General features: G+C 50.7%; 1 protein-coding gene across 1 annotated transcript; it reads right to left on the reverse strand.

The window, feature by feature from the left end:
- Window positions 1–642: 642 nt before the first annotated feature.
- On the reverse strand, window positions 643–8,463 carry CBX6 (chromobox 6; the record flags this gene model as incomplete). Its single annotated transcript, XM_079539588.1, has 5 exons — window positions 643–1,617; window positions 7,934–8,000; window positions 8,087–8,152; window positions 8,241–8,284; window positions 8,395–8,463. The coding sequence occupies 5 exons, from the start codon at window positions 8,461–8,463 to the stop codon at window positions 643–645; spliced, it is 1,221 nt and encodes a 406-aa protein (XP_079395714.1).
- Window positions 8,464–16,971: the final 8,508 nt, after the last annotated feature.

Raw genomic sequence — 16,971 nt, forward strand, 5'->3', positions numbered from 1 at the left:
GAAGCCACCGTGGGATGTTTGCTGTGTGGGGCTCTCTCAGCCACCCCAGCTTTGTCATGAGCACCTTGCAGCTATGACACTTCACCTCACACCCCTCTCCTCCTTGCGGGACATCTGGATCTGTCACTGCAGCACAGAGATGGCAGATCCAGGCCACGGGCCAAGGAAGGCAAGGACAGTAGGATCCAGGTCACGGCAGGGGAAAAATACAGGAATGGAAGAGACTGTGTGCACCTTGTGGGAGAAGGCTCAGGGGTGTAGGCTCCAGCCCTCCTTCCACCCACTTCTTGAGGGTCTGGAGCTCCTCTTCACTCAAAGATGGAAGGGGAAGGGGTGGAGGTGCAGCCCCCCTGCCACCCCGCAGGCACACAGAAACACGCTCACCCCAAAGGCTCCACTGCCAGTTGGACGCCACCACATTCAAGGACAAACAACCACGGCCCACCCTGCCTCCTGACTCCCCCCACTGCAACACTCTGGCCTCTGCACCAGAGGGATCGGGCAGGAGGGGGAGGAGGAAGGGTGGCCGTGAGGGCAGAGGGACAGCGCAGGGGAGAAGGAGAGAACCAAGGACAGCCATTCACACCACGACTTCTCGCAGGTAGAACCCCCACATCCCTGGAGCAGGGGGATCTGGCTGGCTCACTTGCTGCCGCCTCCCCCACCACCCGCCGCCGCCACCTTCTCAAAATCCTCCGCGTTGCAGAACTCCTTGATGGTGACCGTGAGCAGGTTGCTGGTGACATCCGTGACCACCACATTAGAGCAAGGGGACATCTCGGGACGCCAGTCGCCGGCCTCCAGCTCTGGGTCGGAAGAGGAAAGGGGCAAGGAGGGCGTCTGCGCCCCGCTGCAGCCTCCAGGGGGAGAACGCTTGCTGGTGGCAGCTGACTCAGGTGGGATGGAGAGGTCGAGGACCTCTGACTCGCGCCAGTCGGGGATGGCCGGGCTGAGGGTCTCGGGGAGCAGCTTCGGAGGAGAATCATCCGGGTCAGAAGAGGAGTGGGGCGTGGGCGACGGGCAGCCAGAGGAGCTGGAGCTGGGGGCATCGTACGGGGTGGAGCCCATCATGAGCCCACAGGAGGCCGCCTGGGAGCCTTCGGCCTCCCCCTTGCCCTCCAGAGAGGGGGCTGGCGCAGCAGACGGCTTATTGTAAAGCGAGAAGCCGCCGAACTTCATGTGGCGGATCTGAGTGCGGAGGACGCTCTCACTGAACTTTTTGCTCTTACCGATGACACGGTTTCGGGAAGGGATCTTGGGTCGAGCCAGGGCCCCGGCCCCGTTGGCTGGCTTCCCACCTTTGTCAATGACTTTGAGGTTGAGGATGATGCGGCTGCGTTTGGGCTCACGGGGTTTCACCTTACGGTTGATGATGCGGACGGTCTCCGAGAAGGGTGAGACGGGGGGACGGATGCCAGCCCCCCCTCCCACGCTTCCACCATTCTGGGGGTCGGGACGGGGCAGGGGACGCCGGGACATGCGGTGGCATCTCCGGATGTCTTTCTTGAGCCGGTGCACTGCGGCGCTGGAGTGGAGCTTGGGAGACGAGGTGCTAGAACCAGGCTTGACAGAAAAGTGTACATCCCCAATGTGGAGGGCCTCCGCTTGGGCCCGAGCCTGCGGTGGTGGGGAGAGAGACAAAAACAGGGTCAGAGAGGTAGCCTAAGTGCAGCCAAATCCCAGATCAAACACTGCTTGCCTCACGCCGAAGGGAAATGCCATATCACATCTATATCTACATAAATGACGAGCACGAGTCCACACCATCCTCCTACTCAATCCGCTGGTGAGTCAACGTGCCCCTATGAGTCTGCTCCACAGAAGGGATGAGCCAGCTCATCACTCCCCCTGCATGCTCTCAGTGTCAGCTCCAACACTGTGAGCTCCCACTTTCAGCACCCAACTCCCAGTTTCATCCCCAGCCTGATGACAGCGGAGAGATGCCACCATCATGTGGCAACAAGCATGCTAAGGACTGCATGGGGAGATGGGGTGGAATGTATGTGCTGTCTGCAACCGTGGATTGCTGGGAGCTGTGGCACAGTCCCTGAACAAGCAAAGGAGGGTATCCAGATTCTTTATGTGCAGCTAATTACTCTCCTGTTGGCACATATTTCCCAGCAGAGAAAACTGCCAGGCTCCAGCCATGTTACAAGCAACGGTTCCTAATAGTTGGTAATCCTCAGCACGAACTGTTTGGCCACTGTTGAGTTAGCATCCTAAACTAAGTACTAGTCCCAAGGGAGGGGAGCTGCCCCGCATGCTCTGGAAATGAGCATGAGACAAGAGGAAGGCAAAGAGAACTACATCCAGGTAGCTCCCACAACCAGACTTGTCTGCTCCACCAAACAGGGTGAATGTGGGTCTTGAGAAACATGGAGGTGGGTGATGGTGATCTCATAAAGCTGTCTTAGCTAAGAGCAAGAACCGCAGAGATCTGGAGCTGAGTTTTCAAATAAGTTGCCTATCCCTATCCTGCAGTGCAAACAAGGCACTGTCTTGTCCGTTGGAACACCATACAGCCCACTCCTCATGCAGCCTCCCACGTACCATTCCTCACCCCAACAAAACCCCATCTCTATGCCTCTCAGTGGTTCTTGGAAGCAGAAGTAGCCCACACCTGGAGCTGGGATGAGCCCCCTCTCCCATCATTACCCAGCTAGCAAGTAGCTTCCTCCACCTCGTGGGCACAACAAGAATTGCAGTGCTACAGACAGCTGCTTTTCTTCCCCGACTTCTCTCTCCGATTGCCCCCTCGCACCAGCCAAGATCGGGATGGCTGCCTGCCAGCTGAGAGCTTAAGTACTCCAACACCATCTCCTTTGTCACCCTGCAGGCTGTGCCTCCTACCGAAGGAACGCCTGGTGAAAAAAATGTTCTTGTCAAGACAGCAATCTAACAGATCTGAGCGAGGGGCCCAGGCGCCCTTTCCTTTCACACAATGAGCTCAGAGCCCTTTGCCCCTCGACTCCCACCGAGGGCCCAGCAAGAGTCACAGAAGACCCTGAACAAGCAGAGAACAGGGATGTGAAGACATTTTGTTCCTCCCTGGCTAACGTCAGGTTGTTCCCTGCAGTGCTGTGTACATCCTGGTTTTAAAAAGGACTGTGACCAAGAGGCCTCTGTCCCCTGTAATATGTGAAAATGCAGACCAAAGTTTCACCTGTGCCACTCAGCCTCACGCATCACTCTGTGCCCTGAACAGTACAGAAAATTAATAGTTAGATATGATTCTGTCTGCCCTGGCCCTCCAGCTTAAAGGAAGCAGTTACCAGCAACCACAGTTGCTTTCTACACCCTGAATTCCTTGGTGGAGTTTCCCAACAACTGAAAGGAAAAAAAAAAAATGATAATGCTGGGACAGTTGCTGCTCAGTCACTTCCGAAGTCCCACTGACTCCACATTCTCTGCCTGTGCTCATTAATCAGCCCCTGTCTTGCTTTTACTAAGAGACCTGTCTTTGTTTGGTGCTTATAGAGCAGCTAGCACAGACCAACACACATGGCTGGGACCTTCCCAGTGTGCCAGAACCACCGGGTCTCCTTTGTTTGTCTGTGTGTCTGTGTTTCCAGTTCCTCCCCGCATTCGTTAAATTCCAGTTTTGGTACTTTCTGAGCAGCCTACACCAACCACGGACTGCTGAGGCCAGGCTGTTAAGCAGCGAGGTGAGCCAGGCCTTCCCCAGGTGCTGTCCCCAGCGACCAGCTTCAGTGCCGGTTTCAATGAACAATATACAGATACACAACTTACCTTCAGCTTGTTTTTCCAGGTAAGGTTTCAAGAAAAATAGTATCAAGATGCTCTATCTAAGACCAGCCCCCACCATCATCTCACTTGCAAAGATCAGTGTTCCTACTACAGGATCAGGTTTATTCAGGCATCAGCTATACAAACTCGAGCCTCTTCCCTGCTGAGGACAGCATGTTTTTGGGGCTCAGTCATTTCCTTCTCTGGCTTCCAACTTTAAGCGACTTGCACCTTTGGGTTGCAGAAGACTCAGCATTCAGGTTGGCAGCTCCCTGCTTCAGACCCACGACACTAAAACGCTCAAGAGCTGCATGAACACAAAGTCTTTAAAACCAAACCTGTTTAATCCTTTCAGCTGCATCACCAGTGAGTTACTCAGCTGAGAACTTCTCCAAATGGAAGCTACCTCTTGGGGTTTTGCTGTTCTCACCCGCAGGATTTGCTCACCACCGAAGAAGTACTCAGCATGTACATAAGTAATTTGCTGCCTGCTTACAGCTCAGCCTACATCAGGAGCAGCTTCTGGAGGCTTGCTGCAGTGCTCTGTCACGGGAGCAAGGCAACTGCTTCCCTTCCCCCCACTCCCTTTTTGGGATCTGTATCACCTTTATTTAGCTTGTGCAGCTCTTTCCCATTGCCTCTGGGAACAAGTATTATCTCCCTTGTTCCCTACTATTTCTGAATAAATGTCCCTCGAGGCCCAGCACGCATATTTGTTCATTCATTCCCTGAACGCACTGAGGCACACAAGCACATGCACTGACACGTGCTTTGTGAAGGCTTGCTTACCTGATTTGTATCAAAACCTTTGCAATCTGAAAGGGGAAGGGAGGTTAAAAAAGAAGAAAAAAAGACCTTGCAAAGCAGCAGATTTCTAGTTGATTACTTCAGAATCAAGTGATTTCCAGCACCACTGCTGCACCATAGTAGCGCCCGCTCTCTCATACATTACTGGTTCTGCTTTGTCTTTTATTCTCCACCTGCATTCCCACAGTCCTTGCTCCGACCAGCTCTTCTTTCCCCTTTTTGGCTGCCATTCTGCCTTTTTACTACCCTTTTTCTTCTGCAGCCTTCCAAGTGACAAGGCAATGGCAAGCCAGTTCATAGCACAGCTCTCCCGAGCAACACCGCCATAAACTACAGCTTCCCTACTGGATAGGGGAACAAAATGCCACAAAGGGGAACAGACTGTTTTCAAACCGCCCGGGGATAATTTACGAACAGGGAGGAGATCAAAAGAAACCCAACTCCAGCTTCAGAGTTCAAGGAAGGGCGAAGTGACAGAACAACACACTGCTCTGCCCCTACGTCCCCTCTCACTCTGCTCTGTTACTTATCCCTCCATTAACCTTCTCCAGCCTTTTTTTCCTTTCGTGTATCTGCAGCCATCCCGAGGAGGAGCCTTTGCTAGCCACCCACTGAGCCTGGAGACTGGGCTCTGTCTCTTAATAGCACTCACTACACTTTATTAGATTAGTGGGTGAGCTTTGCGTTCCTCGCAGCGGAGTGCCGAGGGAAAAGCAAAACATAAAGAGCAAACCAAGCAGAGGGAGAGAGGAAGATCACTACAGTGTACATGACAGGTCGATACTGCTTTCTAACCTTGCACAAGCTGTCCTCAAGGAAACCTTCTGCAGACATCTAAGCACTGCAGCAAGAGCCTCGTGTGCAGCGCTGCCCGTTCCGAGTGCTCAGCACAAAGCTTACGGCATACCAGGAGCCTCCCAAGAATGACAGCCTCCCGCCAAGCCTGAGCTCAGTCAGCTGTGGGAAAGTTTGCCCCTAGCATGCAGAGGATCAAGTCCCATTTCCTGCCCCCAAACTCTGCAGCTGAGGTTTGAAGGGGTCTCTCGCGATGCCGGCCATCTTGATAGCGATATCACAACGCCCGGCCTGTGACTGCCCTCGGCAGCCTGATGGAAAGGGCAAGTGTTAGGCAGCTTTCAGCAACAGTAGCCTAGTTCACAAAGGCAGCAGGTGGCTGAAGATGTAGCTTTTCAAAGCTCTTCCAAAGGCACGGGCCTCTAACCTGCTGGAATGCGTTCTGTAAATCCCCCCGGGTGCCTATCTGCAGCTTTTGACAGCTAATCCCTGGATAAACCTATCCCCATCTGCAAATCGAAACACCCCCAGGCTAGGGAACGGTGGCACGTGGGAGCACTTATTTCCATGCCATACTGGAGACTCAGAAGCCCAAGTTTAAGCCCTGTCACATATGGGAGATCCTAGCAAGCCACCAAGCCGAGGGCAGGCAGGCCACCAAGGCAGCCCTAGGCCAGGCTCCCACTTCAACGTCATTTCACCAGACCTAATCTGTTCAGCTAGCAGATCAAAAAGAATATTGTTCTTACTGCCAACTTCAAAGACTCCCTCTGGGATGCAAGAGTCAAATTTCTTCCCCTGCTTCTGAAATTCTCACTGGAAGCCGAGAACCAAAAACGCTGTCAGCGACGCATGAGGCAGAGCAGCGCTGTGGGCTTGGCAGAGGCCAACCTTCAGCAGGTCAGAATTGTTGATCAAGATGCACATTGGTCTCAACCATTCTGGTGGCAGCCATGCTGCTTGCAATTTGCCTGAACAGAGCTCAGAGAAGCTGAGATAGGGCTGGCGGAGATTGAGTTACCTCCTGCTGCCTGGCCCAGGGCGTTATTTTTAGGGCAGGTTCTGGAGTAGCAAAAAGCAGCAAGTGGAGCACCAGCAGTTGAACCAGCTCTGTCCCCACTCTGGAAAGAGAGCACCAGGGCTCTGCTTGATCTACGCTTCCCTCAGCCGGGCACCTTCCTGACAGCTCCACCCTCCCCGGAGCACTGCACCAGCTGCACAAACCTACAGGTTTTGGGTAACGTTTGAGAAGCTGGCAGAAGGAAGATGTGCCGCAGGAACTTGTCAGGGATGTGATTCAAAGGATGCTGTTGAATAATTCAGGTTCCAAGTTTAGAGGGGTTTAAAGAGCAAAGGGAGAAGAGGAGGAACAAGGTTTTGTTTTTTTCTTGCTTTTTCTCTTTTTTTTAATGGATTTTGTTGTTGTGCGAATGAGAATGAAAAATTGGCGATAGATTTTTCCACACTCCACTCAGAATCAAAAGAAAAGAAACTGATTATACACAGTAGTGTCAAAAGCACAGAATAAACAAAGACAACACTTCCCTACTGCTGAACGATGTCAGGTGTTACAAATCCCAGCGCTTTTTAATTCAAGTGGAGAACTATTTTAAGGCGGTGGTTTCCCTTTCAGCTTTCCTTTGCATTGTTGGAAACCTAAACACCAGGGTTTCACTTAATGCATGACTGCCAGAAAAACCACATAGCCCAGCTTCCCTGCACAAAGATTACGAGGTGGCACTCATCAGTTGCGTTTGTAGCTTTCAGGTTGCAGATGCAGAAAGCTGTTAGCAGAAAAACAGGCGGAGGACATTGAAGGAGGGACTTTCAGGGGATTACCGTGTCCCCTGAGTTTTGCTCAGGGCATCAGCACGCGCCCATTCCTACCTTTCCCCCATTTGTTTCAGGAAGCAGAGACGACATCCTACCCCTCTCACTCAGTCCAAGCACTAGGCTAACCGGAGCGAAACTCCTGCTGCTGCCAGGCAGAGGGGAGCGTTAACCCACCGGGAAAACATGCACAGAGGGGTGAGGACTTGCTGTGAGCCCCAGACAGAGCTGGTGATGGAGATACCTCACTGCACAGATGTTCCAGGGCTTCATATGGGATCGAAACTATGATTCCCTTACCTGCCTCAGTCACACTGAGGTGCGTTGTCCGAGTTTGTCTGAACCGCAATGCTCGTGGAAGGAGAAGGGAGCAAAGCATGCAGCTCTGCCTTTGGGCTAACACACCCACAGCACTCCCCCCAGCTAACACATTTCTTAGTTTAAAAAAAAAAAAAGAGTAAAATCGAGGGGTCAGGGCTGCACTGGGACTACAGTCACTGCAAGCAGGCTGGGATGACGGCGAGGGGTCTACTGGGGCACCAAAGCACCGCTCCTTCCCCAGTGCCTGCAGCTCACAGATGGGAGCTCACACAGCGAGCAGGGTGTGGGGAACGGCGTGCCGAGGGAAGGGAAGGGGCCACGAGGGGAGAGGCCGTGAGGGGGCCCCGCCGCCCCCAGCTCAGGCCAAGCACCGAGGGCACGGCGAGGGGCTGGATGCGCCACGCTAGGCCAGAGGGATGTAAATAAGAGTTACCTTCAGCAGAAAAGTTTTGGGCTTCGGTCCTCTCTTCTTGGGCCCGTACAGCTCCCGCTCGCGCTCCCTGCGGGGAGGCAAAGCCAAGGGTTACGGCCGTCCCGGGGGGGCCCTTCCCGCAGCCCCCCACCGCCCGCTCGCTCGCTCACTCACTTCTGCTCGAAGGCAGCGATGAGGCGGGAGTCCAGGATGTTCTCCTCGGGCTCCCAGGTGCTGTACCTGCCGGGCGGCACCGCGACGCGGGTCAGAGCGGAGCTCACCTCCCCGCGGTCCCCCGCACCCCCCCAACCCGCCGCCCCGCACTCACTTGATGGCCCAGCCCTTCCATTTCACCAGGTACTCGATGCGGCCCTGCAAAACACACGGAGGAGACGCGGGGGTGAGACGGGAGGTTGAGGGGAGGACTTCACCCCCCCTCCACCCCCAACCCGCCCCGGGCCGGGCCGGCCGCTCCCCCGCACCTTTCGGATGCGCCGCTTGATGATGGACTCGGCGGCGAAGACGCGCTCCCCCACTGCAGACAGCTCCATCTTGTGCGCCTCGGCGGCGGCGCCCGCAGCCCATAATAATCCCGCGCGCCCCGCCCCGCCCCGCCCCCCCGCCGGCTCGCGCGCGCCCGCGCCCGCGCGTGACCCTCTCCCCCCCCCATTCCCTCCCCTTCCTCAATATGGTGCGGGGGGGGGGGGGGGGGGGAGAGGGGGAGGAAGGCCCTTAAAGGGGCCGCAGCAAAGCGGGAGCGGGGCTCGGCTGGAAGTCCGCGCAGCCTTCGGAGATTGGCTCATTTAAGCGTTCATTAACGCCTAAGGCGTCAATGTACTTAGCGCCCGTCCGAGAGCCGGGCTGCGAGCGTTCCCGAGCAGACGCTGCATTTCGACACTGACACCTCTGCAGCGAGGCTGCCCGGCAGCAAGGCTGAACCCTGCAAGATGTGCCTCCTCTTGCAGCAGCCGTGGGCCAAGCAATAGCCTGCACCACCCCTCCAGCCTAAGCGGTGCCCACGGTATCCCCAGAGCTTTCCTACGAGTTCCACAGGCAGGCCCAGGTTGCGGCAGCACCCCCGGACTTCCAGCATCCCTCCTTCCAAAGCCACTTCCTTGAGGAGCATGCCCTGCTCTCAGGCATCCCATCAGGTTACCCTGCATGGGTCTGAGAGGCGGCACAGCAACAGACTATTTAAAAAATAAGCTATCCAGATCAACCTTTACTCCAGCCAGCACACGCATGTGGAAGGACAAGCACTGGGCACAGAGTGCCAGCCAGCCGCTGCAGCACTGGCAGGGGTAGGAAGGAAGTCTCTGGAGCAGGCTTTCCCGTAATGCTGCACTGCAGCTTCTTACTCCTTCACCTGATTCCCAAGCTGCTGCCAGCAAAACAAGCGGCTGGCTGCAGGCCTGCACCCATGCCAGCGGTCAGGCCCAGCCCCACCAGCTCATCACAGGCAGGCTGGATGCATTTTGTTAATGTGGGCAAAGCCAGCCGACTGGCATGACTGCCTCACTCCAAGCTACCTGAAATAAATCCAGAGCCCAACTCCACCTCACCAACCGAGAGCTGCTGGGCTCTTGGAGAGCTCCCTGGAGGCCCCACAGGCCAACAAACTCGAGGCCACCCCGTCGGCAACAAGAGCAGCAGCCCAAGCTGTGCCGTTCCCAGGAGATGTGGGATGCAGGCGATGGCCGTGCTCTCCTCCAGCTGCTGTTGGCAGATCTAATGAACCCAGAGCAGCAGCCATCCCGTGAGCAGCACTCTCTTTCTCCAACTCGGATCCATCAAAGACCAGCTGTCCCGGGTCACCCCTGTATAGCTCTAACTTACCCAGTGGTTAAAAATTAATAAAAACCTAACCTCCTTGAATTGAAGTAATGAGTAATGCCAGAAACAGCATTTTGCACGCTCTGTACTTCACAAACCTTTTTTTTTTTTTTACTGGTCGTTCTCACGCACGGGCCTTTTTTCATTCTTTTTCCAACCACGCTGCATGTTTATACCAACAGGAGCAACTAAGGAGAAACAATTCAGCCGTTAAATTAAAGGAAAAGGAGGTAAATAACCACACAGACAGACCATTAGGTAAATGTCAGTTCTCATATTTAATATTTTCATAATTTTGTTTGCAACATTTACCACATAAATCATCTAAATAAATAGATGCTGTACAGTCTCTTATCCGTATCAGTACAAAAATAAAACCACACTTTGTGTCAAATTATACTTGAGCCTGCCCTCCCTTTGCCATTACAACCTCTGCTTACGACTCACGCTCGCTCAGACAAGGCATGATACTCTGATTGGTTCATGTGGAATTGGTTTACGGCCTTTTCCCTCCCTCCCAACCCCCCCAAATACATTCAATTAGTCTGTACAAAAGCTAGAAGCTCATTCTGTGCAAAAGAAAGCTTTCTGTGTGCAAAGACTCTCATACTCTAGCGTGCTGACAGAAACAACAGCTGAAGAGACATGAACAAGAACCAGGGACCCTCTTCTCCCAGTAGACCCCATCTCCTGCCCCCCAGCAGAAGGGAAGCAGATCACATTAGATGAGTCAGTGTGCAAAGAGTCCAAATGGTGTGTCTAAGCTAAGGGGAAGGTTGGAGCCAAAGACCCCAGGAAAGAACTAAGGTTCCTTTGACTGTAGAGCATGCTAAGCAAGAAAGAAGAGCCTCTCATCTTAGCCTGCTCAAAAGGCTCTTTAGATATACAGAAAATAAAAGCTTCATTTGGATGAATTCAGTTATTTGGTTGCTGTTATGTTGGAGATAAGGTGAGGAAACAGCCTCCAGAAAAATCCAGCATCTACTGAAGACAGCTTCTGGCTCACCTTTCCCTCCTTTCCACACCACCTGCAAGAGGACAGGTGCTTCCCCATTCCTCAACCAGACTCATAAGGTGCAATTCTTCAGGCCAGATATAAAGATGTCTCCAGAGCTAAAAGATGCAGTCAGTTCCAGACTAGGACCACTGCAACTGAACTTCCTCCTCTTCTTCCTTATCTCAGATAAAGGAGGTGGTGGGGAGGAAGCCAGCACACAGGGCACTGTGAGCCTCCCCTCCCTCCTTGGTTAGCCTCTTCCACTCAGCAGGGCTGAGGAAACTCTCCCCTCAGCCATGGGAGGGAGGCTAAGGGCTGGGTGGGAACTCTGGAAAAATAACAAGGGACAGCTACCGGCCTGAAATAGATACATCTTTTCAAACGCTTTTAAAATGTTTTTCAAATGCCACTTTCAGGCTGACGACAAGGAGTACTTTGCACTCCTAGTGCTTTGCATTTTCAAAGTGCTTCAAAACATGCTTCAGACTAAAAGCAAGAAAAAAAAGCTGCTTAACGTCTTGACAGACTTGCAAAGAGCTTCTTTGTGCTGACACTACGCTTTCTGGTTAAAAATAAAATAAAACCAAGTCTTTCCACTTCCTCTGAAATCCCCCTCCCAGTCAAAACTGCTATCCCAGTAATGAGATAAGCTGATAGAGGTTCTGAACACTCTTACAAGCTCTCCCCTTCAACATCCAATTGGTGCTCTCAGACATCACCAGGGTGTGTTTCAGAAGAACCCCTGAAGGGTTTGCAGCTTCCAGCAGCAAAGTTTCTACCCACACTCTCTTGGTAGGCATCCTTCTCGGGCCTAACACCCATTACAAACTCCCCCTGAACTCCTCTCCTCTGCACACAACCCTGTTAGCTGCGAATCACCCTTGGCCCACTCCCTAATAAGCCATTGTACTTTAAGAGCGTAATGGTACAAGGGAAGAGAGCTGGAAGAGGAAAGAGAAGGATTATCAAATTCAGGAAGTACCTGTTGCAGGAAAGTATTTGAGAAGTCTGAGTTGCATTCCAAGTGATTGCTTCTCTCTTCAACAGTTTCATAGGCGTGCCCAGTTGCTTGGTTGGAACATGGGTGGTTCAACACCCAGAAGGTCCATGCTGTCTCTGCAAAGACAGCTCCACTGCAGTCAGACTCAGTGGGCCTCTTCATCATAACCTGCTGTCTCAAGATCAAGTTTACTATACCCTTGGGGACAATTATTTTGAGAACAGTGAAAGAGACATGCTCCCTTCACTTGTATATGCTAATGCTATATACTTCCATGCAGAAATTACCTCACGTAAGCTGTCAGCATGTACCTCCCTTCCTTTCCAAATGATAAAAGAGAGACACGAACACAGCACCTCCTCTCTGCATGGCCTGCTCAGAGGGCCATCCACCCACTGACTGCTCTGAAGCACTGACACACCAGAGCTGATGTGAGGGATCACAGGTTTCGGAGCAGAAGGAACAGTGGCTGAACGTGGCCTCATTTCATCCCCTACTTGTCTCTTCTCCTTCCCCATCATATGATTTTCCCACTCTTCTTGGAGACTAAGGTAAATTCACAACCAAGCAAGAAGCACAAAGGGCCTGTAAGGAGCAGGCTGCTTTCATTTCGCTGCTATTAACTGACAGATGGCAGTTAACACCCACCTCAACGAACAATTACAAAAAATAAAAATAAAAAAAAATCAGGTTAATCATCTCAGTATTTCTTTTACAATCACGACAATTTTGGCCCTTGAGTTTCATTACAAGTTCTTTGCTCTTACATCGCATCTCCTCTCTCAGTTGCTCACCCAAAGGCCTGCCCTTCGCAACCTAGCAAGAGCAAACCTGAGGCCCCTCCTTCCCTCTCTTCCTACCCCTACGATTTTTTTCCTAGAAGGTCCAACAGCCCTCTTCTTCTCAGGCTGCAGGCAAGGAAGGGGCGAGCTGAAGAGGAGCAGATACCATTTAGCATTAGGAAGAGTCATTTTCCCTACTTTCCCTACCTCAGAAAACCTGAGAGGAGAGGAAGGGGTGGGGAGGCAACGGCAGATTGAGCTTTGCTCAAATGCATGGATGTGGCTAACAGCTCTCACTGCTGCCTTCCGCACCCCAGCCTCTGTTGTGGCTACCACCGAAGGTCTTACATGTGCTAAGCCTGCCTATTTTCTGACCTATGCGAGGCCTCCCCTCTCTATTCCAGTGAAATCATCAAACAACACTGGCTGCCACAGAGCAGGAAACAGCACTGGGGCCACTGGCACCCTGTGAGGCAAACAAACAATTTTATACATTCAGTCACAAAACACCGAGAGAACAATTCTGGATAGTTTCACAACACTAACAACAACAACAAAAAGAGCCATTCCTTTCTCAATAAGCTTCTTGCTGTATGAGGCTCTGACATAAGTAAGGGTCAGTTCACCAACAAATTTAAGCTTATTTTGGACAACGGAATGGCATCTGGGTGTTCTCATAATAATACCCTGGCTGTGCTTGAGAAAGAAAGAGAAAATAAAATAAATACCTCGGTCTGACTTCACAAGCAAAAGGGCCCCCAAGCAAAGGCAAGACAATAAGGGAGCATGCAGGAGCTACAAGGCTACTTAATGCCACTATTTACGTGCTAAAACTTGCTGTTCCAAGGCATCGCTTACATATCTGAGCAACAACATCTACTGTGTAACCAGCCAGGAACAGAGGCACCTTTCCAATTGTTTTTAAACCAGTGTTAACAACAAAGGTTTTCTAATCCCACGAAGCCCCTCGGTCCTGTCACACAGTGAAGTTACTGTGAGAAGATTTATGAAAGATAGACTTCTGCCCCCTAAACACAGCTGGTCATTCTCACACTGGCACAGTTCTGAAGAACAACCGTTAGAAGAGTTCTTCCTTGAGAGGTTTGTTTCTCGTGCACAGTTCACTAAGTTCTACTGGCTGAAGTTTGTTTTTCTTGTTTACAGCCATAGAGCCAAATGAGGTATGGGAGAGTTAGCCCATTTCTATTCTCAGCTTGTGCTTTGAATAGAGTTATTAAACTCTGCTTCAGCTGGATGCTATTCTGGCTCTCCTAATCAAATGGAATGTGTAACAAAACTGTGAGCACAGCATCCAATTTTCATATGTTAGCTCTAGAAGTTCCAGCTCAATATCCAGACTTTGGGATTGAACCTAAAGATGGATGGGATATGGGAGAAAAGTGAACCCAGAGGAGCCCTGCTGCTATCAAAAGTACAAAAGCCTCATGCATCCCTACATCTGCAGACATAGACTGACGTTAATTTTGAAGTCCCTGAAGACCAGCTCCACTAAGGAAGTCTACAATGATATGTTGCCAGACACTGGAAATGTGTTAGAAAGACCAAGAGAAAAATCTTTAATGGATTTTTAACACTGCATTTGTGAATGTAAAAAAAAAAAAAAAAAAAAAAAAATCCCAATAGCAAAACAAAAGAAGCACAACAAAACGAAATCAAACTGCTCAGTTTCCTACCACAGACTCCTCCTCACACACACAAACCAAACCCATGCACAAGTAATGTGCTGCACCTTAACCTGGTCCCTAACTCCTAACTGACCTGTACATAAAGCAGCATGGGAGCCAGGTACCTTGTTCAACACTCCATGTAGTCAGGTGATTAGTCACTGCAAAAAACACAAGCTAACCTAATCTAGGCATGATTAAGAGATGAAGCTGTGGGTGTATCCTCTTTGAAAGAGCACCACAGGTTTTTTGAAAACCTCTACTGCAGGAGAAAGAAAAGATGTTTAAAGAGAAATGCCAAAACAAAACACTGAGAAGTCTCAGCTGGTGAGTGGAAGAAAAAGCAGAGGATGGAGAACTGGTTTACTATGACAAGTTCCTTCCTGCCATGGGATTGGTACTGCTTCCAATGTCAGCTGATGACTGGAACCTAAATAAGTAGGAAGGATTTTGGTGTACTTGTACAATGTGATGGTAGCAATAGCTGCATTAAAGAAAACAGATCCCATAAATGCCATGAAGATTCAGCAGGGTGAGCTGGAATTCAAGAATTTGCCCCAAATGAGCTAAAATATTGTGCTTCTCTAACTGTGACTACCTGACCTACTGCAACCCCAGTGAGCAGACTCAGCCATACTAAATGCCCACAGGTCACAGTGAGAAAAAAGATAAATGTTTTCTGCCTGTTTGGAAAATATCAGGAAGAGGGGGATGTGTGTGTGTGTGTGTGGGGGGGGTGACAGTGTGAGTGATACTGCACAACCTCACACACTGCAGAGGAGAGCAAACCTGTTTATGTGATACAATTCCAGATTTGGAAGCCTTACTCCAGACACCCACATTCAACAAACATCCTAGGCCTGTATAATTCCCTCATCAGTCTGCCCTTGCTGTTCCAAGCTTCTTTCCTGCTCATTTTTCACTTCTCACCCTCTCTAATTTCTCCATAATTAAACTTCCACGTTGCTTATTTGGGAGACAAAAGATTCGTTCTGAAATTCAGGGTCTTCCCCGTGGTCCTGAAACTGCAGCGACACAGCAGAAGACTGGCCTACTTATACAGCTTTGAGATAGAAGGGGAAATCTTAAGTCTGCACTGACCTGTCACGTCCTATAAGAGGTAAAATCTGCTTTTAATAAAAGCTTCAGGGGGCAGCCCAAGCATTTTGCAAGAAGCAGATGTTTGGATGACCAGAAGTCCCAGAGCTCCCAAACTCTGAAGGTCAGCAGGCAAAACCCTTCAAAGGAACTGCTGAACACTGCCCAATTCCACAGAGCCTATACCTCAGAGCTCAGAAGGCTCATAGTTTCACACAGAATAAATATAGCAGGAAAGAAATGCTTTGTGTGGAATGGGAAGAGGGAACAAAGAAGTTAAGGATGGAAATCATGACAGCCAGCATACTCCTGCAGCTCTCTCTGGAAGTTCCCACCTCAGACTGTAGCTTACTTTTCTTGCTTTCCATAGGAAAATGTTTGTATTTAAAATTTTAAATTACTTAAATAAAATTTGATTTCAAGAAAATGGAAGGGAATATGCATGTGCAGGAACAGATGCTATGCTAAACTACCAACTCAAAATACAGCATTTCTTCAAATACCTCAAAGCATCACAGGCAGTCCAGCATGAGGCATTTAAGTGCAAGATCAGGCAGGGTCTATTGAAATGCAGACCACTTTCCTTGGCAAAGTTTTAAGCCTTCCAAGGGGAAGTTTCCATCAGTAAAGAAGTACAGGATCACAGATACTGTGAGGAGACTGGAGTCACGAAAGAACATTACTCAGACAGTACAATCCAAGCATTCTCCTTGCTAAGAATTACAATTCCCCCACCCCCACCCCACCCCCTTCTACTCTAATGCATGCCTTCTCCGCATGTTGTTTACCTTGGATCTCCCAATGGCATCCAAGAACAGAATTTGCCACTAATCAAGGTCCACTTCTAGCTCAGTTCTGTCCAATTCCTGTGTCCTGGGCCTGCGCCAGTATACTGAATATCTTTGCAGTGCCAGGCAATGCTTCAGTTGTCTTACCGGCCCCTCCTTCCAGGGAAGGAGAGTCAGATTTCAACCAACTATCATCACAGACTCAGGGCAGCATCTGTCATTAAGCCAGAATTTGGCAGAAGATAGGAACACCCCACTTTCCATAACATATTTCTCACACAGCACAGACAAGCCTGGAAATATTGTTTAGCATAGACAGAGTGGTATGCCTCCACTATGCTGGGTTTCTGGGCTTTTCACAAGGGCATAATGAATTTAGTTAGCCAATTTATTTTTCAGACACGCGTTTCAGTCTTTTCTGTATGACCAACAATCAGAGAAACCTCTGCTGTCTACACGGACCTGCTGTGCTGCACAGCCTTACTTACCACAGACAGGCAAATAGGGTTCTGAAGTCCTGACAGCAGGCCCCAGGGAAAACAGCACTGGAGAGAAAGTCTTAAGAGGCTGGAGTGATCTACACAGGTAGGATCCACCGTCTCTCAGTGCTGCATGAAGAGAGGGAGGAGGAAGGTGGGAAGAGCAACGCATAGAGAAGTATCTTTATCCAAGGGATATCAATTGCAGAACAAGGCAGCAGGCTAGAGACCTAGCTCTCTTTCCACCTCCACATGCCCTCTCCCCACAAATGCAGCTGCTGCCACTTAGCAGCATAAAAGCCAAATTGTTCAGCTTGCTGCTTCGACATCTAGGAGGGGAGTCTTTGCCAGGGAAAGGGCTGTCAGTTTTTCAGATGGACAAAGCAATGACAAACAC

Source organism: Tetrao urogallus (assembly GCF_951394365.1).
Source record: "Tetrao urogallus genome assembly, chromosome: 1".
NCBI lineage: Eukaryota > Metazoa > Chordata > Aves > Galliformes > Phasianidae > Tetrao > Tetrao urogallus.